The sequence below is a fragment of the Oncorhynchus masou genome, chromosome 33 (genome assembly GCF_036934945.1).
Source record: "Oncorhynchus masou masou isolate Uvic2021 chromosome 33, UVic_Omas_1.1, whole genome shotgun sequence".
Lineage (NCBI taxonomy): Eukaryota > Metazoa > Chordata > Actinopteri > Salmoniformes > Salmonidae > Oncorhynchus > Oncorhynchus masou.
Window position 1 is genome coordinate 41,925,344 of NC_088244.1, and position 21,578 is coordinate 41,946,921.

The window sequence follows — 21,578 nt, forward strand, 5'->3', positions numbered from 1 at the left end:
AGTATGACTGTGGCAGTGAGTAGGTCCGGAGACATGTTGGACAAAACCCTTTCGATGATGGCTCCGAAAGCATTTTGGAGTGGGTCTGTGGACTTTTCCATGTGAATATTAAAGTCACCAAATATTTGAGTATTATCTGCCATGACTACAATGTCCGATAGGAATTTAGGGAACTCAGTGAGGAACGCTGTATATGGCCCAGGAGGCCTGCAAACAGTAACTATAAAAAGTGATTGAGTCGGCTGCATAGATTTCATGACTAGAAGCTCAAAAGAGGAAAACGTTATCTTTTTTTTGTAAATGAAAATTTGCTATCGTAAATGTTAGCAACACCTCCGCCTTTGCGGGATGCATGGGGGATATGGTCACGTCAAGATTATGATCAGTGATTAGTTCATAGACTGTAACTGTCTTGGAAGTGAGGGATCTAACATTAAGTTGCCCTATTTTGAGATGTGAGATATCACTATCTCTTTCAATAATGGCAGGAATGGAGGAGGTCTTTATTCCAGTGAGATTGCTAAGGCCACGTTTAGTTTTGCCCAACCTAGTTCGAAGCACAGACACGGTCTCAATGGGGATAGCTGAGCTGACTACACTGACTGTGCTAGTGGCAGACTCCACTAAGCTGGCAGGCTTCAATTTGCATCAATTTAGGTTTTCACCAGGAGTTGACTGTTTATGTGAGCTCAACTCCGTTACCAAAAGTTAATTATTGAAGTTTGAAAGAATACAAGACTGTAATACCCTAGATCTAGACCATTTAACGTTCATTTCTATTTTCCCTTCAAAACAACTAAAGTATTTTGAACGATCAGATATTGTTGTAGCACTTTTAAAATTACCGCATGGATGTGCTGTAACACAGAGTAATAGGCTCTTGGATCAGCCTCAGGTACTGTGTCTACATGGTAACATGATTTCGTAGGTGTCAGAAAGGTCCTCGGAGGTGTTGTCATCCTTAAAGAGGACTTGTCAAGTTCATTAGAGGGCTCTATATCTTTTAACCAGATTAATGTTAATGGCCATCGGCTTAATGGGTGATTAGTTCAGTACGCCACCAGAACAGTGAGGAGAGATGCGTATCATTCCTGCTGATTAAGCAAAGAGTGCCCGGGCCGAAGAGGAACATGGCGAATGCTTGATAGAACCGGTACAAAAACCTGGTAGAACCAACAAAATTATGAATGGTCTGTTGTCACAAAGACTGCACATTTGGAACAGGAGTTAAAGCTCTTTGATGTGTGCGGTAGTCCCTCTCACTTTACTCAAACTGTGTAGACACAACCAGGGAGTAAGGAAGAGACTAGATTGTGATCTGAAAGGAAATAAAATAGTAACTTCCAATAATGCAAAAATAAAGGTATCTTATAATAAGAGTCCAGATATCCAATCGTTTTCTTTTAGCCTGGAGTGGTTTGCAAGTCTATTGAGACAATAGGTAAGTGACGTACGGAATCCAGATAGCACTTTATAATAAAGCATGTCTAATGAATTAGTAAATAGTTTATTCATAATTTATTGATCATTAATCCATTCATAAGATGTTTAATTTACACTATATATACAAAAGTATGTGGACACCCTTTCAAATTAGTGGATTAGGCTATTTCAGCCACACCCGTTTCCTGACAGGTTTATAAAATTGAGAACATAGCCATGCAATCTCCATAGACAAAAATTGGCAGTAGAATGGCCTTAATGAAGAGCTCAGTGACTTTCAACGTGGCACCGCGATAGGATGCCACCTTTCCAACAAGTCAGTTCATCAAATTTCTGCACTGCTAGAGCTGCCCACGTCAACTGTAAGTACTGTTGAAAAGTGTAAATGTCTAGGAGCAACAACGGCTCAGCCACGAAGTGGTAGGCCACACTAGCTCATAGAGTGCAGAATGCTTAAGCACATAGTGTGTAAAAATCATAACACTCACTACCGAGCGCATAACGCACATAGAGCATAAACACTCACTACCAAGTTCCAAACTGCCTCTGGAAGCAACATCAGCACAAGAACTGTTTGTCGGGAACTTCATGAAATGGGTTTCCATGGCCGAGCAGCCGCACACAAGCCTAAGATTACCATGCGCAATGCCAAGCGTCGGCTTTACACCACGTAAAACCCGCCACTATTGGAAACGGTGGAAACGCTTTCTCTGAAGTGATATATCACGCGTCACCAACTGCCAGTCCGACGGACGAATCTGAGTATGGCGGAAGCCAGGAGAATTCTACCTGCCCGAATGCATAGTGCCAACTGTAAAGTTTGGTGGAGGAGGAATAATGGTCTGGGGCTGTTTTCATGGTTTGGTCTAGGCCCCTTAGATCTAGTGAAGGGAAATCTTAACGCTACAACATACAATGACATTCTAGACGATTCTGTGCCTCCAACTTCGTAGCAAAAGTTTGGGAAATTGTTTGTCGAAATCGGTGTGGAAGAGCTTGACTGGCCTGCACAGAGCCCTGGCCTCAACCCCATCAAACACCTTTGTGATGAATTGGAACACGAACTAGGCCAGGCCTAATCACCCAACATCAGTGCCTGACCTCACTAATGCTCTTGTGGCTGAATGGAAGCAAGTCCCCGCAGCAATGTTCCAACATCTAGTGGAAAGCCTTCCCAGAAGAGTGGAGGCTTTTATAGCAGCAAAAGGGGGACCAACTCCATACTAATGTCCATGATTTTGGAATAAGATGTTCAACAAGCAGGCGTACATATACTTTTGGTTGTGTAGTGTCAGTCCTTATAAACCATTTACTAATAATTAGTTAAGTCTTTTTGTTTGGCCTCATGTAAAGTGTGGGCTATTTATACATTATAAATAATGTAGAAATATTTTGAGTGACCAGTGTAACTTCTCACAAAACGATGGACATGCTTACGATGGTTCAATGCAGTTGTTTTTATCACAATATCACATCTTTTCTGGGTAACAATCATCTTACTGTGATTGTTTTCAATTGAAATGGTCAAAAAGAAACAAAAGCAGCCTCTTAGCAAAGAGTAATTTCTCAAACGAGAATTTTGAAAGGACTGTCTGGGAGTGGTCTGAGTGATGAGGGAAACACTGAAAACTAGCTGTTATTGGCAGAGAGGTTTGGAACTATCTTTCTTATTGGTCTATTAACTCATTTAAAAAACTCCATACAACCAAAACAGGCATACATTTCAGGCTGTCTTCATAAACATATCTTAAACTACAAGTGCATTATCATAACTTTCACCATTTCAAAGTATTGTTCCAACCTCAAAGTGTAGAAATATATGAAACACAGGATAATCAAGTGTTTGACTGCAGAAAATATATCAAACATTATCAAACATTTTATTCACAAACACTGTTGTGAAACAACTGTTGCAAGGACTTAACGATGAGTTGTAATGTGTTGCTAATCTTAAAACGGAACTGATAGTTTTTCTTTCTTTATTCCTTCGTTACTATTGATATGTGAATAAGGTACATGTATGATTTACAAGTAGAAATGTTACATGTACTATATAACCTTTAAATATTTCCAGTGCTTTAGTCTTTTAACAGCAGACCATTTTTACACATGGCTTTGTTTGGTGACACATTTACTGGGCCTTTAAAGGTAGCAACTCTTCAAACGTATGTGGTAGGTCAGTGAAATAATGTATTCAGAAATGTGTCTATGGACTGCTCTTAATCTCTCATGGACAAATTCTGTGTGTAAACTGAAGCATCTGTTTCAACGGGATGGAATGCATAGGATATGGAGCAGCAGTAGTTCAGGTGTTTGGGTTTTGATTGACTATTAGGACATACAGAGGTTCCTCCTTTAAAAGTTGCAAGCTTACGCCACGGGACTTTCAGGTCATTTGTGGTTTATTACGGTACCCTGCGTCAGCACTTCATTGCTCCAGACCAGCGGAAGGGGGAGTTAGAGCACTGATTATGCTTTTGGGTCCTACTGTGTCTCAAACTGACAATGAATGGGCGACTTAAACCTAAATAGAAACTGATAATTGATAACTTCAGTATTACTTACTAAAACTGTTGTTACGCTAAGGTTTTTATTATTTAATTTTATTAGGATTATTTTGCTCTTACTGTAGGCCACTCCCGGACTCCCACTCATGTTTTACAGTGCCTGAATGCGGTAATGGGACTGCCTTGCAGTTCTCTGGCCTGTATCCACTGAAAGCGCTCAAGGTTCAAGGCACGAGGGCAGAGGGCACAGGATGGGCGACAGAGCCGCGCAAGGAAGACCGACCTAGCCCATGAAACGGGAGGAGGAGGAGGAAGGGGGAGGGTGTGGACACCCACCTGCCACACTGGCAACACTTTAAGGGGCATTGCACTAATAATGGCGCTGACGAGAGAAACGTTCTCACTGTTCTGTTCTTAGTGTTCCAGTCTGCACGTTCAAACTAAAACAATGTAGCTAATAAAGGCTACTCTTTCAAAATGACGATGTTTATTTAGTTATGGATTCATAACGAATTACTATGAGAATAAATATCACTGAATTACAGTAATATCCTCCAATGCTTCAATTCTCTAAATGTAATTATTGGAGGAGAGTTACATAATATTTTTCGATATACTGTAGGCCTACCGTAGGCAACATGAGTCTCATGTTGATTAATGTGCTGTTAAAAGTGCTGTAGGTCTTATTTATTTAAATAGCATATTGAAGTTAGAAGCAATACGATTTGAAGCAATAGCCTATGTAACAGTATAGCTTCCGTCCCTCTCCTCGCCTCGAACCAGGGACCCTCTGCACACATCAACAGTCACCCTCGAAGCATCGTTACCCATCGCTCCACAAAAGCCACAGCCCTTGCAGAGCAAGGGGAACCATTACTTCAAGGTCTCAGAGCGAGTGACGTCACCGATTGAAACGCTATTAGCGCGCACCACCGCTAACTAGCTAACAATTTCACATCGGTTACACCTACAACTATTTTAGCACCGTTTTACACTGCTCTGAGAAAAGCATGGGGACTGGTCTTGATAAATCAACGAGATTTTTATTTTCACTGAATCTCCATTAGGGTGTTAGTTAGAATTAGAATTAGAGTGTAGAAATGTTATGCTGTTAGCGTAACTTTTATTTAACTAGGCAAGTCAGTTAAGAACAAATTCTTGTTTACAAGGATAGTCTACTCTTTCCTCCCTGTTGGGGAATTGAACCCCAGTCTCCCACATGCCCTCGGGACACTGGATTCTTTAGCTAAGTAGCCCAGTCCTGTACTCCCGATCTTCACGTTGTACAGCGCCATATTTACCATTCCATCCTAACGGAAACCCAGAGGGTTTTTCATTTTCCTTGGAATATAAACACCATAATTTTAATCTAATTAATTAAGCAAGTACCAGTCAAAGTTTGGACACACCTACTTATTCCAGGGTTTTTCTTTAGTTTGACTAATTTCTACATTGTAGAATAATAGTGAAGACGTCACAACTATGAAATAACACATATGGAACCAATTAAGAACAAATTCTTATTTACAAGGACAGCCTACTCCTTCCTCCCCGTCAGAGAATTGAACACTGGTCTCCCGCATGCCCGCATTCTCTATTACAGCCATTATTGAAGGCTATCAAACGCTTCTCAAAGATGCCCTCTGGTGGTCAAACTAGCACTAACCAGCATTAATGGTACCCGTTTTTCATACTTAAATATCGTGCAATATGCTGCAATTTTTAAAGGAGGAACCACTGTATCAGGATTGGGCAATGGCAGTGCTTAAACTTTGACTGATTCACACGTGTGGTGAAATTAGCTGTGTCTGAGAGTTTTCTTTTGCGAGGATGAAGACTTCGCAAACCGGAACTCCAAATTTCTAACACCTATGGACCCAAAATTTGATCACACAGCTGACCAAATTATGCAAGATTTTAGTTTTGGGTTAATCGAGAGTAGAACGCTACAAGGGCTGCAATCCACACTTTGGTTTTGGTAGAAAAGCCACTGCCAAGAGATGCTTGGCATTTTCGGACTAAAATCATTATTTAACTCAGCATAGAGTGTGTCGAAAGTTATTTTTAGTCATTTTGCAGATGCTCTTATCCAGAGTTACTTACAGTGGTGAATGCATACATTTTCATACTGGTCCCCCATGGAAATCAAACCGACAATCCTGGCATTGCAAGTGCCACGCTCTATCGACTGAGCTACATGGGACACCATCACACACTTACACATCACACTATTACAACAGTGTGACAGTTTTGGAACAAATATATTTAAAAAAAAATCCTTTGTATGCCAATTGTGTGCCTATTGTTTAACCATTGATTTGTTCTAGAGGCCATTTGAGACCTTGAAAGGCTACTTTGGGATTTTGACAATGAAGCCCTTCATCTACAGATGAACTCATGGATAGCATTTTTATGTTTCTTTGTCCATACTGGAAGGAAGTTAAAGGTAGTTTCGCGAGCCAATGCTAACATGCTAGCAGACACCATAGATCCCCAGTCATTATGCTAACGCTAGTTAGCAATTGCACTAGAGCTAGTTAGCAACTTCCTTCAAACTGCACGCAGAAACATAAAAATTATATCCACGAGTTCATCTGACTTTGGGGAAGTAGATAAAGGGCCTCATTGCCAAAATCCTGAAGTATCCCTTTAAGAAGCATTAGGTACTGCTGGAATGTCTTCCAATTGCATGTCCATCTTGGTAAATGGTTTATAAGGACCTACATTAAACATCTTATGTATGATCTTATGAATCATTATTAAATACTTTGAAAGTTGTTTATAAATGTGTGAATAACTAGGTTACTAACATTTACAAATGTGTGAGTAATGATTAATACATTTTCAATAAACTATTTACTAATCCATTATAAATGTTTTCTTACATGGAGTTATGAAAAGTGCTACCGGAATCCATCATACTGGCTAAATATTTGACGGTGGTAGTTTAGGTTTAGTGTCTTATACTCAAGGGCAAAACAAAGCCTACCTGAGTGTTGTTTGAGTTTGACGTTGTGTAGATAACAAGGCTTTGATTCCAAAGTGCTGACAGAGAGTCTGGGTAATTACCGAGCAACCACCACGGATTATATAAGTTCCACCTGCAGACGTTGGGCTTTTAAGGAGCACCCTGTGGAAAAACGCCACACAACACATACGTTTATAGCCTTAGAAAACTCACTCAAGCATTTATGTCATATGTTTCTATTTCATGTACACAACCATAAAATGTTTCCTTTTCAAAAGCAAAATGTTTCCCATATTTCCTATGGAAGGGAAAATAGCATTATTGCTTGTGTAGTATAACAGTCTAAGTAGATTACATGTCTGAAATGGGAGGAGGGAGGTTGTCACAAGGGTGCTGGTAGTAGACCCTTCTGTGGGACAAAGCGAGAGGTGTGCTGTGCAAAGCAGCCATTCCTATTGCCACTGGGCATAGCCTTCCGTGAACCGCTGGACGCTATAACATAGCAACCACCACATTGCTCTGTGTATCTGAAAGTAGTCCCTGCAAGGTGTCCAGCCCCACTCTAGGAAGCAGAGATGCTAGAGGCTGAACCCAGTGGAGGCCAACTCGCACAATTTCTGCTAGAATCACGATACCTCACTCTATCAATGCTGGTATGTACTGGAGTAGAATTTATGATCTGTGTAAATTAGCATTTTGTCTTAAGTCAGTTTTTAGTACTGTAGAAATAGATAATGTAAGTTGTGTATTTATTTATATTGATGCAATAGTAATGTTCGCTGAGGGAAAAACCTCAGCTCAGCAGAGGCAAAGTTTGTTCGAGGTTTTATTCTAAGGAGGTACCGCTCCTTAAAAGCAGTAAGTCTGAAAGATGTTTGTTTACAGTTGTGTAGTGGAGGAATGGGTAGGAGCCCAATACTAATTCATAGAATTGTCTTAAAATTGTCCAGACAGTTTTCTTGAGTTTTGTTTTTTAGTCCAAGAATTAAGGTTGGCCTGTGTCTCAGTCATTCTCTCCTTATAGACGGCAATCTTTCCATTTAAACAATGGATATAAGATACTATTATAATAGTACTAGATTTTTTATATTTACATTTTATCGTGTATGATAAACCTACGTTAATAAAACAAGAAGGTTAACCTTTCTCTTACTTCTGGTCTTGGTGAGATTGTGTCTTAACTTAGAGCCAGCAAGGAGCCATCATGGCGACAGGAATTCTTTGGAAAGGACTTTCTCCTAAAGTTCTAATTAGTGAATACGGAGCTTTTTGAGCTTTATGGAAAAAAAGGCTGAAGACCTATTTGCTACTTTCACACGCTTCTCCATGGCAACAGGTTAGGAGGTACTTGCAGCAAGAATCCAGTTTTCCACATACACGGAAGTGTGGAATTTGTCTTCTTTCTGAGCAAAAGATGACTTTTGCATGGAGGGTCTAGTAAAGATGCTCACGATGTCACTGTCTCTCCATGAAAACATTTGGAGGGTTGCATTTTAAACAGGGTACTGTTCCAAAGTGCTGTTTGATTATGCACTATAGGAAACCTACGTTTTTTAGAGTTGAAGTCCTAAAGAATATCTTTTGAATCTCGGTCCCTGGTTTGAAGAATTGCTTAATTTAATCCCAAATTATTATTGGTAATTTACTTCCTAAAACTCAATATTACCTCTACAGAGAGCGGCAACGCAATGAGACAATAGATAATACGCAATGAGACTATTAGATAATAGATGATAATAGATATAAATATCTGAGATCAGATACTGAGATCTGACATTTGACATTTGGGAGAATATTTGGATCGATCAATTACTAAACATACTCACATCTCCAATAACATTGGATGGATTCTGACACCATCTTCTGGCTCAGTGTAGTGGCTCAGTTAGAGAGAACCTTACCAAGTCTCCATGTGGCAGACATATAATTTATTTTGTTGTACTTTTCTTTCTCTCTGCAGCCATATCGGCCCCACATCAGCTTTTGTAAGGAAGGAACAACAGGGAAAGCCCAAGAGATATCCCGGGCTGTTCTTATTTATTTATGGATTTATTTCTGGATTTATTTATGACTCCCTCTGCTTGCTCGGGCCCCAGTTGCAGGCTGTCTTTCCATCCAAATGTGAATGGCATACGGAACACAAGTCTTTGTCTGAAAACAAAACAAAACATGAAGTATGTCGAAAATCCATATCTTTGCATTAAGCCTTTGTTTTTTGACAATGATTTTTTTTCTCACCAAAAGACCTTACATAAGTACATTTTGGTCTAGAGAACGAAGATATCACTCGGTAATGGTGATTAAAGTCTTGTCCTTTTTTAACTGCTGCTGTGGATTCACATGAGCCCATATCACATGGTCATTTGAACTTGAGTCAGGGCTGGCTATAGTAAAGGATGTGGATCACCTGCAGGTGCAGGTTGTAGCCAGCTGTGTGGTCTGTTTTTTGGTTTGAGGTCGGAGTAGGAGGGAGGGCTCTGCAGTAGCGCTATAGCTGCAGGCAGCAGGTGTTCCAAGCAGGCTGTCATCTCTCTGGGTGTGTCCCAAATGGCACGCTACTCCCTATATAATGTACTACTTTTGACCAGATGGGCACTGGTCAAAAGCGTTGCACTATATAGGGAATAGGGTGCTATTTGGGATGCAAACTCCCTCTACACCTGCATGACACCTCCATGGCCCCGCCATGGCAGCTGCCTATATCCCATTGTCCCCTCTGTACCCCTGTCTGTCAGTGCAGTGTCAGCCGTGGTGTCAGACATGGCATCGGGGTGCCCAGGCTGCCAATCCGTGCCAGCCAGTGTCAGATCACACTATGAGCTCCAGCTTTGTCCAGCTCCTCTTTGCCAATGTCACAGCAGGGCACTGCGGGGTTGCCCTCTGCTATTCTGTTCCCATGCCAGGAGAAGATGTTTTTCATGGCAATTGGAGAGTCTCATTTGTTTCTCCTTTGGTAATGTCAGAACAGCAGCTGCTAACTCCCTTTGGTTGAAGTTCCAGCAACTTTCCCAGTGAGCCTTTTCTGTGGGGGCTATTTTCTGTTTGAGTCCCATTGTAGTGTCATGAAAGTTTTATAGTCACTTGTGAGTTATTATGGACACTAATAGACAGTGTCACAACACATTATACAGTGTCTCCAGAAAGTATGCAGTATTCGTACCCCTTATTACATATTGTGTTGCGCTACAGGCTGAATTCAAAATGGAGTACATGTTTTTTGGGGTTCTCACCCATCTACACACAATGCCCCATAATGTTAAAAATGTTGCACGTTTAATGAACGTGAAATACAGAAATATCTTATTTACCTACATTTTCACACCCCTGAATCAATACTTTGTAGAAGCACCTTTTGGAAGCAATTACAGCTATGAATCTTTTTGGGTAAGTCTCTAAGAGCATTATTCCTTATAAAATTCTTCAAGCTCTGTCAAATTGGTTGTTGATCATTGCCAGACAACCATTTTCAGGTCTTGCCATAGATTTTCAAGCAGATTTAAGAAAAAACTTTAATTCACGCTCTTCTTGGTAAGCAACTCCGGTGTAGATTTGGCCCTGTGGTTTAGGTTATTGTCCTGCTGAAAGGTCAATTAATCTCCCAGTGTCTGGTGGAAGCAGACTGAATCAATCAAATGTATGTATAAAGCCCTTTTTACATCAGCTGAACCAGGTTTTCCTCTAGGATTTTGCCGAGTGGTACTCAGTAATGTATCGTATTTGCCCCAAACATAACACTTTGAACTCAGAACAAAAAAGTTAATTGCAAACAGAATGCATATTTTGGAATATTATATTTTTTACTGTCCTCCTTTTTACTCTGTCAATTATGTTAGTACTGTACAATGTTATTTATCCATCCTCAGTTTTCTCCTATCACAGCCAATAAACTCTGTAACTGTTTTACAGTCACCATTGGCCTCATGGTGAAATCCCTGAGTGGTTTCCTTCCTCTCTGGCAACTGAGGTAGGACGGACGCCTGTATCTTTGTAGTGACTGGGTGTATTGATACACCATCCAAAGTGCAATTAATAACTTCACCATGCTCCAAGGTATATTCAATGTCTGTTGTTTTTTTTACCCATTGTGAGACTTTTGAAAACCTCCCTGGTCTTTTTCGTTTAATCTGGCTTTGAAATTCATTGCTCGACTGATAATATAGATAATTGTGTGGGGTACAGAGATGGGCCAATCATTCAAAAATCATCTTAAATACTGTTATTGCACACAGAGTCTATGCAGCTTATTGTGTGACTTGTTAAGCACATTTTTACTCCTGAACTCACTTACGCTTGCCATAACAAAGGGGTTGAATACTTACTGACTCAAGACTTTTCATCTTTTCATTTTTTATTAATTGAATGAATAAAAAAAACATAATTCCACTTTTACATTATGGGGTATTGTGTGTAGGCCAGTGACACAAACACAACATCATGTGGAAAAAGTCAAGGGATGTGAATATTTTCTGAAGGCTCTGTATGTGTATTATAAGGCTTTGTAAAGGATGTTATTGCATTGTATGTATGTACTTCATAAACAGTGATACCAGGAATGTCTCTCTGGTCTAATGGTCATCTATACCAGCCCAGCCTACGCATCTGGGTTTTTTCTCCCCTCTATACACCGAACTAAAGACTGAGTTTGGTAATCACTCTCTGAGAGTCAATGGAACTCTGAAAAATGTGACTGGACCCAATAGTTTCCTTTCAATGTGATAATGAGATGCAGTGTAAATTTGTTATTTTACTCTTTTCTCCTGAACTGATTCAGAAATAGCCTCCAAATTGTCAGTTGTCTGAACACTTTACTGATTACTATGGGTCTTTTTAGAAATATATTCACAAACCATCTATCAGCAATGTTCTCCTCTAAAAGTGTTATATTTTCTATGTTATGGGTTAGTAGAATTCGGAGCTCATTGGATTGAATGGATCATGGTTCTGATTCTCAAACAATGAAAAGAACATCTTTCTTTTCCATTGTAATCTGTGTCAAAGTTACCCTGCATTAGAGCCTGGCTAATAAAGTAGTAGCATCTGGGTCATGGCATCTCTATCAGTCTGTCAGTTAGTCTGTCCTGTGGACTAGACCAACTGGGGATGATGAGGGTGGTATTGATCAGTTTAGGGATGAGCCAAGGATGAGATGATTGTCTTCGGTGTGCGGCCTAGGCCATAAGACAGAATCTCATGTTTTTCTTAGCTGTCACCACCACATCCAATCGCTTCCCTTACCCTATGCACCCCCTCCCACCCACCTACCCAACTCATGAGGGAGAGCTGAGTCAGGCGGCTAGGATTTAACCCCCACCCTCCCCCCCACACACACACACACATCCCACATCCCCTGTAGCCCAAGCACAGATTATGACCTTGGCCTGGCCACCCATGCAGGGGGGAGGAGCTGTCCCTCTTTAGCCAACCATGCAGGGACTGCGCATGAAAAGTGTGCTAATTACCAGCGCTAATGATGTCCTTGTTCGACACAGCTTAGCACCGCAACATTGCCATGTGATAATAACCCCGTAGCCTCAGTGAGAAGTTCAGAGTAGCATTATGACGATCACTTTCAATGATAGGGAGCAGGTAGGGTCAGGGGGTTTAGTTGCTAGCGGATCTCAATTTTGCGGATCTGTGATTTTCTGCATGATGTAATCTAAATTAGCCCGTATGACTATGAACCTTAACAAAGTAGACCTGAATTGCATGTAGCAAAAACATCATAGAAATGAGATTTTCAAATTCTTTACAGGTTGTATTTTGATTGAGGTCTAGGGCTTGGTTGGAGTAGTGTCACCGAAAGTGTGACGTCATGGCACAACTAAAGCATAATTTGACGCTTAGAAACTAGGCAGGACTTATTTTCTCAGCGTTCTGTTTTGTTTTAAGTTTGACTCATTGATTCCCGTTGACTGACAAGCAACTGGTATCCCAACGTGGTCAGAATCAGACAAAATAAATTCCCCCGCATCTGTTCCGTACAATTTGGAAAACAGCTCGGAGCACGGCAGCCTGGCATTACGGAGCTAGAGCCTGTAATCATTGTGCTGTAAAAATCCAGAATCCAGCAGCCGCAAACTATGTGGCCTCCTCAGAGTGGTGGCCAATCAGAACCATCCCCAGCCACTATGCCTTGTCACCCTGACTCCCTCCACTGTCCCTTCCTGCTTAGCAATAATGTTCCCTGAACATATGGGGGAAATTATGGATCCTGTTCTTATGTAAGACAACTAGTATGTTCACCAAACTTGATTTGAACATATTCCGTTTACCTTGATACTCCAAATTTAAGGAAACAGGGGAAAACTATTAAATGTAATGACATTCATTCATATCTTCCTTATCTGTATGTTGTATTTTCTGCAATAAAATAACACTTGAGGCATAACTTTTGCAGAATTTAACATTCAATAAACTAAACCTTTTCGACCGTATGCCCCATAGCCATAGAGTGACGGAGAGATTCGTCTGTGATATTCCCTCAAATGATAAGCGCCTATTTTCCATCGTTATGCCATTTAATGCGATCAGAGCGCTAATCAGATTGCGTTGAAGTAACTCCATGACACAGTTGTGTCCGTAGTTGCTGCTGCTGGATTAGAGGGAGCTGTGCATGGCAGGCAGATCCAAGCCCTAATCTCTAAAACCCTCCTATGGTTTGGCCTTGAAGAGAGGCGAGGGCAGTGGTGTCACAGTGGGAGAGAGGGCTTTAAAGTCCAGGGACTACAGTTGAAAATGAACCAACTTTTGGGTTGTACCATTGGATTAATATATTTATTTTGCATCTGTAGATACCAACCATTAGTCTGTGTGATTAACGGGGGCTGAGCTAGAGTGGTGTTTATGAGAAGGTGCCCGAGGCCGGATCTTTTTACAAAATTGTCTGTAAAGTCTGAATGGTTTGAGCTACAAACGTATCTATGAAAAGCTGAGGCTCTCATGAACACGCACATGTAACATGTTTTGCTCTATGACGCTGACAAGTGACACAAGAGTCGTTAGAAGGTAAGGGGTTCTTCTACATAGAAGATCATAGGAAGTACCAGGACATAGTGTCGGTAATACTGTAATAAGCTCACATAGTTGCTGTCACAAACTCTGCACAGTTGTCACTGACTAGTTGTATATTCATTTCCCAGTTAGCTAACAATTTCTGTACTTACAGCATTCATATACATTTGTTTTTATCAGGTTGTTGCTTTGGCAGACCTTAATTTTTTATTGACATTTGTTAATAAAACTAATGAATGCAGCTGTTGGCGGTAAGCACACTTCATTTAGCAGCCCTAGCACCAGCAAGGCAAAGTGTTCCCATTTTTAACCATTTCATGTGTCTGAAGGTAGAACTCCACCTACTCGGCAGGCCCAGAGAGCAAATCAAGAGCACCTATTGGCCTACCGCTGGCCAATCAGATAGCTCAGATCACTGTGTCTGCCCAGTTTCCATGAGCCATAGAATGTAAAAAGAAGCCTCAAACACACAGCAAAGTTGATACTGTGAGATTTCAAGACTTTTAAAACCATGACTAGAGAGAGACTTAATGAATACAGCAAAGAGCTGCTATTTTCATGAATAAATTCATGTTTAAGCTGTTATTAAGCACTGTCATCACTTTGTTCAAAGCCATAAAATGTGCGTTCTCCCTACTTCCACTCGCGCTACAACCAGCACTACAGATGCAATGAGTGAGTACAGCAAAGTGTTCAGATAAGATAGCGTTGTTATTATTAGCAGCTTGGGTCTCTTTTTTAATTTCGAGGAGTATTTCACTTTCTCAAGTCATAGGAGTAACAACATGAATTGGTGCGTGAGGCAGAACAATGCAGCGCGACTTGAGTTTCGCCATCAGCTGGAAGACTGTGTCCCCTTTTCTCAGAGAAGGGAGAGCTGAGGGACGATAAGTTGGGTGAGTGGCAGCCTCACTGCTGCTCCCTCCCCCCAGACTGACCATCAAATGGCGGCCATCCACTCAGCTGTGCCTCGCTAGTAGGCTAATACAACAAATTAAATCCAATCAAACTTTATTTGTCACATGCACAACAAGTGTAGACCTTACCGTGAAATACTTACTTACAAGTCCTGAACCAACATTGGAGTTCAAGAAGAGTTAAGAAAGTATTTACCAAATAAACTGAATTAGAATATAAAAAATAATACCAGGCGGTGATGCAACTGGTCAGGATGCTCAGGGTAAATGATCTATTACCAGTGTGATCATATACCACGTTTAAAAAAAATATAATTTCAAAATGGTCTGAGAAGAACAACATTGGCAGGGCAATTCTGTTTTTAATTGGTTAATGTTGCATAGGCTTATGGTTTTGTTTAAAAAAAATCTGAGCGATAGATCTCAGCTTGCATTTTGACCCAGAAAGTGATCTTGACTCAGAAAAGGTTGGTGACCGCTGGTCTACATTGTTTTTCTATATTTCATAATTCTGTAATAGATTTTAGTTTTGAGGATGAAGTTTGCTAGATAGTTTTGAGCAGTTTTGATTTGTCATGTGACATGTTTCATTTACTGTCGCCATGAAATGTTATGTTATGTTATGTTGTGTTTTGTTATCTTAGGTTGTCTTATGTTATGTGTTATATTGTGTTATGTTATGTGTTATGTTATGTTGTGTAATGTTATGTTGTGTTATGTTATGTTTTGTGTTATGTTATGTTGTGTTATGTTATATTGTCTTATGTTATGTGTTATGTTATGTTGTGTTATGTGTTCTGTTGTGGTATGTAATGTTTTGTGTTGTGTTATATTGTGTTATATTGTGTTATGTTATATGTGTTATGTTGTGTTATGTTTTGTGTTATGTTATATTGTCTTATGTCATGTTGTGTAATGTTATATTGTGTTATGTTTGTGTTATGTTATGTGTTATGCTATGTTGTTTTATGTTACGTGTTATGTTATCTTATGTTATGTGTTATGTTGTGTTGTGTTATATTGTGTTATGTTTTGTTTTGTGTTATGTTGTCTTATGTTATGTGTTATGTTGTGTTATGTTGTGTTATGTTTTGTGTTATGTTATATTGTGTTATGTTATGCATTATGCTGTGTCATGTTATGTTGTGTTATGTTATGTGTAATGTTATGTTTTGTGTTATGTTATGTGTTATGTTTTGTTATGTTATGTTATGTTGTGTTGTGTTATGCTATGTGTTATGTTATGTTATGTTTTGTGTTGTGTTATATTGTGTTACGTTGTGTTTATGTTATGTTATGTGTTATGTTGTGTCATTTTATGTTATGTTGTGTTATATTGTGTTATGTTATATTTGTGTTATGTTATGTGTTATGTTATGTTATGTTGTTTTATGTTATGTGTTATGTTGTCTTATGTTATGTGTTATGTTATGTTATGTTGTGTTATATTGTATTATGTTGTGTTATATTGTATTATGTTATTTTGTTTTGTTATGTTGTCTTATATTATGTTTTATGTTGTGTTATGTTATGTTTTGTGTTATGTTGTCTTATGTTATGTGTTATATTGTGTTATGTTATGTTTTATGTTATGTTTTGTGTTATGTTGTCTTATGTTGTCTTATGTTATGTGTTATGTTGTGTTATGTTGTGTTTATGTTATGTGTTATGTTGTGTTACGTTGTGTTATATTGTGTTATGTTATGTTGTGTTATGTTGTGTTATATTGTATTATGTTATGTTGTTTTATGTTATGTTGTCTTATGTTATGTGTTATGTTGTGTTATATTGTGTTATGTTATGTTTTGTGTTGTATTGTGTTATGTTTTATGTTATGTGTTATATTGTGTTATGTTATGTTATGTGTTATGTTGTGTTATGTTGTTTTATGTTATGTGTTATGTTATGTTGTGATATATTGTGTTACGTTATGTTTTGTGTTATGTTGTGTTATGTTGTCTTATGTTATGTGTTATATTGTATTATGTTATGTGTTATATTGCGTTATGTTATGTTTTGTGTCATGTTATGTTGTCTTATGTTATGTGTTATGTCGTGTTATGTTATGTTTTGTCTTTTTACTATCAAAATAAAGAGAGGCCCACACTCCATATATCAACTTCCAGTCATTTATTGGGTATTTACCAACATTTCGGCATCACTGTGCCTTCGTCATGGTTCATGTTTTGTGTGTTTTTTGCTCTCCTTTTGTTGCTATGTGTTTGTGCCTTGTTGCGTCTTAATAACGTGTCATATAAAGCAGTGTGTTAGTTGCTAACCCCCTGACTCTGTGTGTTTCAGTCGTGACAGTGACCTCTCTAAAATCATCTCCAACCTCCACCACACAAGACAGCACGGCATGCCCGAGGACCAGCCAGCCACTGACCTCAGCTCCAACACAGGACAGACAGGTAAGATGCTACAAGACCTGGGATGGGGGATTGGGTGTTGTGTGTGTTTCTATATGTCTGTGTATTTCATCGTTTTTCTCCCTGTATTCCACCAATTTGCGATAAGGTTCCGTTTTCTTTACATCAACATGAGTAATTCATCACCATTATGCATTCGTCCCTTAATTTGCTGTAATTAGTTTGATTGGGGAACTTACTGTCAGCTTATTACTGATTCCTGAAGGTGGCTCTCAAGTCGATTACCTCAGGTTCTTGTTTGCCTGTTCTATTGCACTCCAGGTTTTTCCTTTGCCCCCTGTTTTAAATGACCACTAAATAAATAGCTTTGTTTGCCATTAATCCAGTTTCATGGGCGTAAAGGACACCGTGGTGTGTGTTAAGCTACAGTAAGAGCCTTCTGACAGTTTACAGCCCAACAGTTAAACGCCCTAATAACACCAGCCACTGTTTCATCAGTTTTAGTTGTGAATCAGACTGTTTTGGTTCGGAATTAGACTGAATGTTGGAATGTTATACTTTCAGGTAGATACTTGTGTAATATTCCTGTGTAACATGAAGTGATAGAGTGGATTGGTATTCTGATGATAACTTTTCTGTTTTGTGTCCTTGTATATTGTGATCTGTGCCCATGTATGCATTCATATGTGTTTAATCAAAGGTATATTGAGTCATTTAATTGTTTTATGTTACCTTTATTTAACTAGGCAAGTCAGTTGCCCACAAATTATTATTTACAATGACGACCTACCCCGGCCAAACCCTAACCCAGACGAGGCTGGGCCAATTGTGTGCCCAATCACAGCTGGTTGTGATACAGCCTGGAATCAAACCAGGCCGTATCACCAAGTGATGCCTTTTGCACTGAGATGCAGCACCTTAGACCGCTGCGCAACTCGGGGGCAAAAAACAGTTAATTTTTCTAAAGATAAATGGTGCTATTTAGTAAACATTGAATAAACTACCACTAATAGGGATTAGCCGTGTCTGAAGTCCCCTACTGTTTTGGTGGACGAAGATGTCAGGAAGGGCCATTTATACTGTAGGGACATACTGTATACTTATTACACTCGAAATACTCTTTCATTCCAAACTATCTCCCAAATGTTGGGTTGGTAGTGACCCGCTGGTTTGTGGGTTAAAACTAGGTTTAGCCGAGCTAAAACAGTTCTGGTGAAATAGAGTTTGTCAGAAGAAGTTCATGGTTTGGTTTTCTTTAAAAAGTCACTACAAACTTGTAAAGTGTTACCAACAAAGTTGTTCAACCACAGATGGATCCCATAAAGCAGTACCCTTACCATGTTCAAGTGGTACATTGTTCAGAGGGGTGAGCATTACCCCGTGTGGACATTCTGTTCTTCTTCATCACATTAGTCAGAGGGGCATACGTGTGGCATAATCACACCCCAAATCCGACACCTCGTCTTCTACTGTATCTCTCTGATCTCATCCGCCCAGAAGCTTAACTGCCCATACGGTACATAATACAGAGGACTGAGGGGGCGGAGGGATGTCTGTTCATCCCCCCTCATGTGGGTGGGGGACGGGGGTGATAAAGTCTCAGCTGTCCAATGTCTTCAGACCCATGTTTGGGACAGATTTACCAAAAAGACCTGTCTAATCAGCTGCTAAGCCTAATGGAGAAATTAGCCTGTGAATGGTAATCTTAATGGAGAAAGACACAAAGCGATGAGGGAGGGTAGGGGGAGGAGGATGAGGGGGAGGGGGGATGAGTGCGGTGCGGCAAGCGCCGGAGGGGGCCTGGGCCTAAAAACTGTCAGTTTGAGCATTAAAGGGAGATTTAACAGGGTGGCTAAGCGGCTCGCTACGTGTCTGTAAACAAGTCCAATCCCATCAGCCACTGGCTCACATTCTGTCTGCCAGATAAATTAGAGAGAGACACACATACACAGTAGTGCGTGTGCGTACACACACACACATGGGTGTATGTGCACATCTAACGCACACACAAACAAACACAGATGTGTACATGCACACGCACGCGCACTTATAATTTGTGTCATATATAACAGTTTTAATACCTGACACATGATATGAACTTTTGAATCGTTTTGAATCGTTTCTCCAAAGTACTGTCATGATGTTACTAGTTTCTATGTAAACTACTTAAATTGTGACTGTGGCTGTGGTGGGATTGCTCCAATATCATAGCAGACCCAGACTGGATCCCAAATGTCCCTATGGGCCCTGGTCAAAAGTAGAACACTATATAGGAAATAGGATGCCCTTTGGGATGCACGCCCAGACAAACACTACTGCTAACACTAGTGCTGTACTTCTGTTACATTCTTTAGTGTAGTGCTAACTGCTTTCTGTTCTGTTGTAGCATCAAGTCTATTATTGAGCTCACTCCCCACTGTCTAACTTCCATAGCAGGCCTGTGGTTAGAGAAATAGAGAGAAAGAGAGTGGGAGGGAGGGAGAGAGAGAGAGAGGGCGGGAGGCAGTGTGCCACAGGAAAAGTTTGGAGCGAGAGAGAGAGAGAGAGAGAGAGAGAGAGAGAGAGAGAGAGAGAGAGAGATGAATGAGCGTGGTGCCGGTATCAGGGGAGGGCGGCTGTGGCGGCGGGCGGCAGTGTGTGTGTGTGTGTGTGTGTGTTTGTCTGTGTGTGTGGACGTCTGTGTACGTGTGTGTACATGTGTGTACGTGTGTGTGCGTGTGCGTGTGCGTGTGCGTGTGTGTGTGTGTGTGTGTGTGTGTGTGTGTGTGTGTGTGTGTGTGTGTGTGTGTGTGAGGGGGTCAGAGGAAAGGGAAGCAGGCTGCTGAGCCGTCTCCGTGCCGGAGTGGGCCGTTAATTAAATATGAGGGACAGACAGGAGGGCTGACTCCCCCCTCTAGTCCCCTCCGTTCCCTCCCTCCGCCTCCCAGGCCCCTGGCTACTCTGGGGCTGTGGAAGGGAGGGGGGGAGGAGGGGAGGGGAGGAGGGGGAGGGAGCTGGGGCGCCGGGCTAAGCGTCTGGCTGCCTGTGGAAACTGTAAACCGTGGCTCTGCGGTCAGACCAGAGAGACTAACTGGCGGATAAGGTGTTTTTGTATAGCTTTTTTTTTTGTGTGTATGTGTGTTTGAAAGGGAGGATTTTTTTTAAACAGGGTATTATTAGCCTCTTAGGGAGCGTTGGTTCCATCTTGGTCCATCACACTCCTATTAAACAATCTCACACACATACACATACACACACACAGGATCACTGATATACAGTGAGTGCAACCAGCCCTAGTCTATAAATGAATGGGTTATTCTAGCTTTATTTTTCCTCTTCAATCATCTCACTACCTAATCTCTATCCATCTCTCCCTTTGCTTTGCTGTTCCCTACCTATCTTCTTCTCTATCCTTTTCTCCCCCTCCCTCTCTCTCCCTCTTTCCCTTCCCTCTCCTTCTCTCTATCTCCCCTCTCTCTCCCTCTCTGTCTCACTCTCTCTCCATCTCTGCTGCCCTGTGGTTGCGCTATGGGAGAGAGGAACAGTGTGTGTGTGTGTGTGTGTGTGTGTGTGTGTGTGTGTATGTGTGTGTGTGTGTGTGTAGCAGCGATGGCGGCAGTGGTGCATCCTCCCTCAGTATGAACGGAAGCTCCTCTTCCTCCCCCCCTTGGTCCGCAGCCAATCAATGAGGGGCTTTCAGCGCCGGCGGAGGCCCGGCGAACAGAGAGGGATCAATAAGTTATTAGCACCATTCTGTCAGCTGTAATGTGGAGATTGATCGGGAGGCCGCGACTCCCGGCCCACCTCTTCCCCAGCCTGATAAAGATGACAGATTAACGGAATAAGTGGAGGACTTAAGGAGTCTTGCTTTCTGAGCTGTCAGTGGCCCTCCAAGGGAAGAAAAGAGAGAGAAAAAGAGAAGAGAGGAAGAAAGAAAGATAGAAAGAAGGGATGAGGATGGAAGGAGGAGAGAAGAAGAGGCAGAGAGAGGGAAAGAAAGTAAGGGATGTCCCTGTGGTTGCTTGACTGCCTATGTGGTAGACGAGTGCGGTAGATGGCTAGGCTAGGCTAGGCTAGTTCTCCCTCTGTTGAAGCCTTCTTCAGTTTTTTCTTTCTCTCTCTCTGTTCCCATCCCTCATTCTTCCCAGTAGGAGTTAACTAGTGTAAACTGGTCGTGCAGGGGGCAAAAAAGGATTCTGGCAGTTTTGGATGAAGGACTAAGGGGAAATTTGCTAGCGAGCTGGTGCGCCAGACAGGAGATGCAAATGGTAACAAAATATCTTTAGTTTGAGTGAGGGAAAAACATGAGTCAGATAGAAGCCATTGCAATGTCCTTAGCACTAAACATCATTGATCCCCAGGAAGGAGACTAGTTAGCTGGAGA

At 40.9% G+C, this 21,578-nt stretch overlaps 1 protein-coding gene across 3 annotated transcripts in view; it reads left to right on the plus strand.

Annotated features, from left to right (window-relative positions):
- The window catches only part of LOC135528573 (sterile alpha motif domain-containing protein 11-like), a 102,462-nt gene that overhangs the window by 29,252 nt on the left and 51,632 nt on the right, over positions 1 to 21,578 (plus strand). For all 3 annotated transcript variants that reach the window (XM_064957746.1, XM_064957749.1, XM_064957747.1), the window contains exon 4: positions 17,148 to 17,257. In XM_064957746.1, coding sequence (XP_064813818.1) covers positions 17,148 to 17,257 — 110 coding nt within the window. The remainder of the gene's footprint in view (positions 1 to 17,147; positions 17,258 to 21,578) is intronic.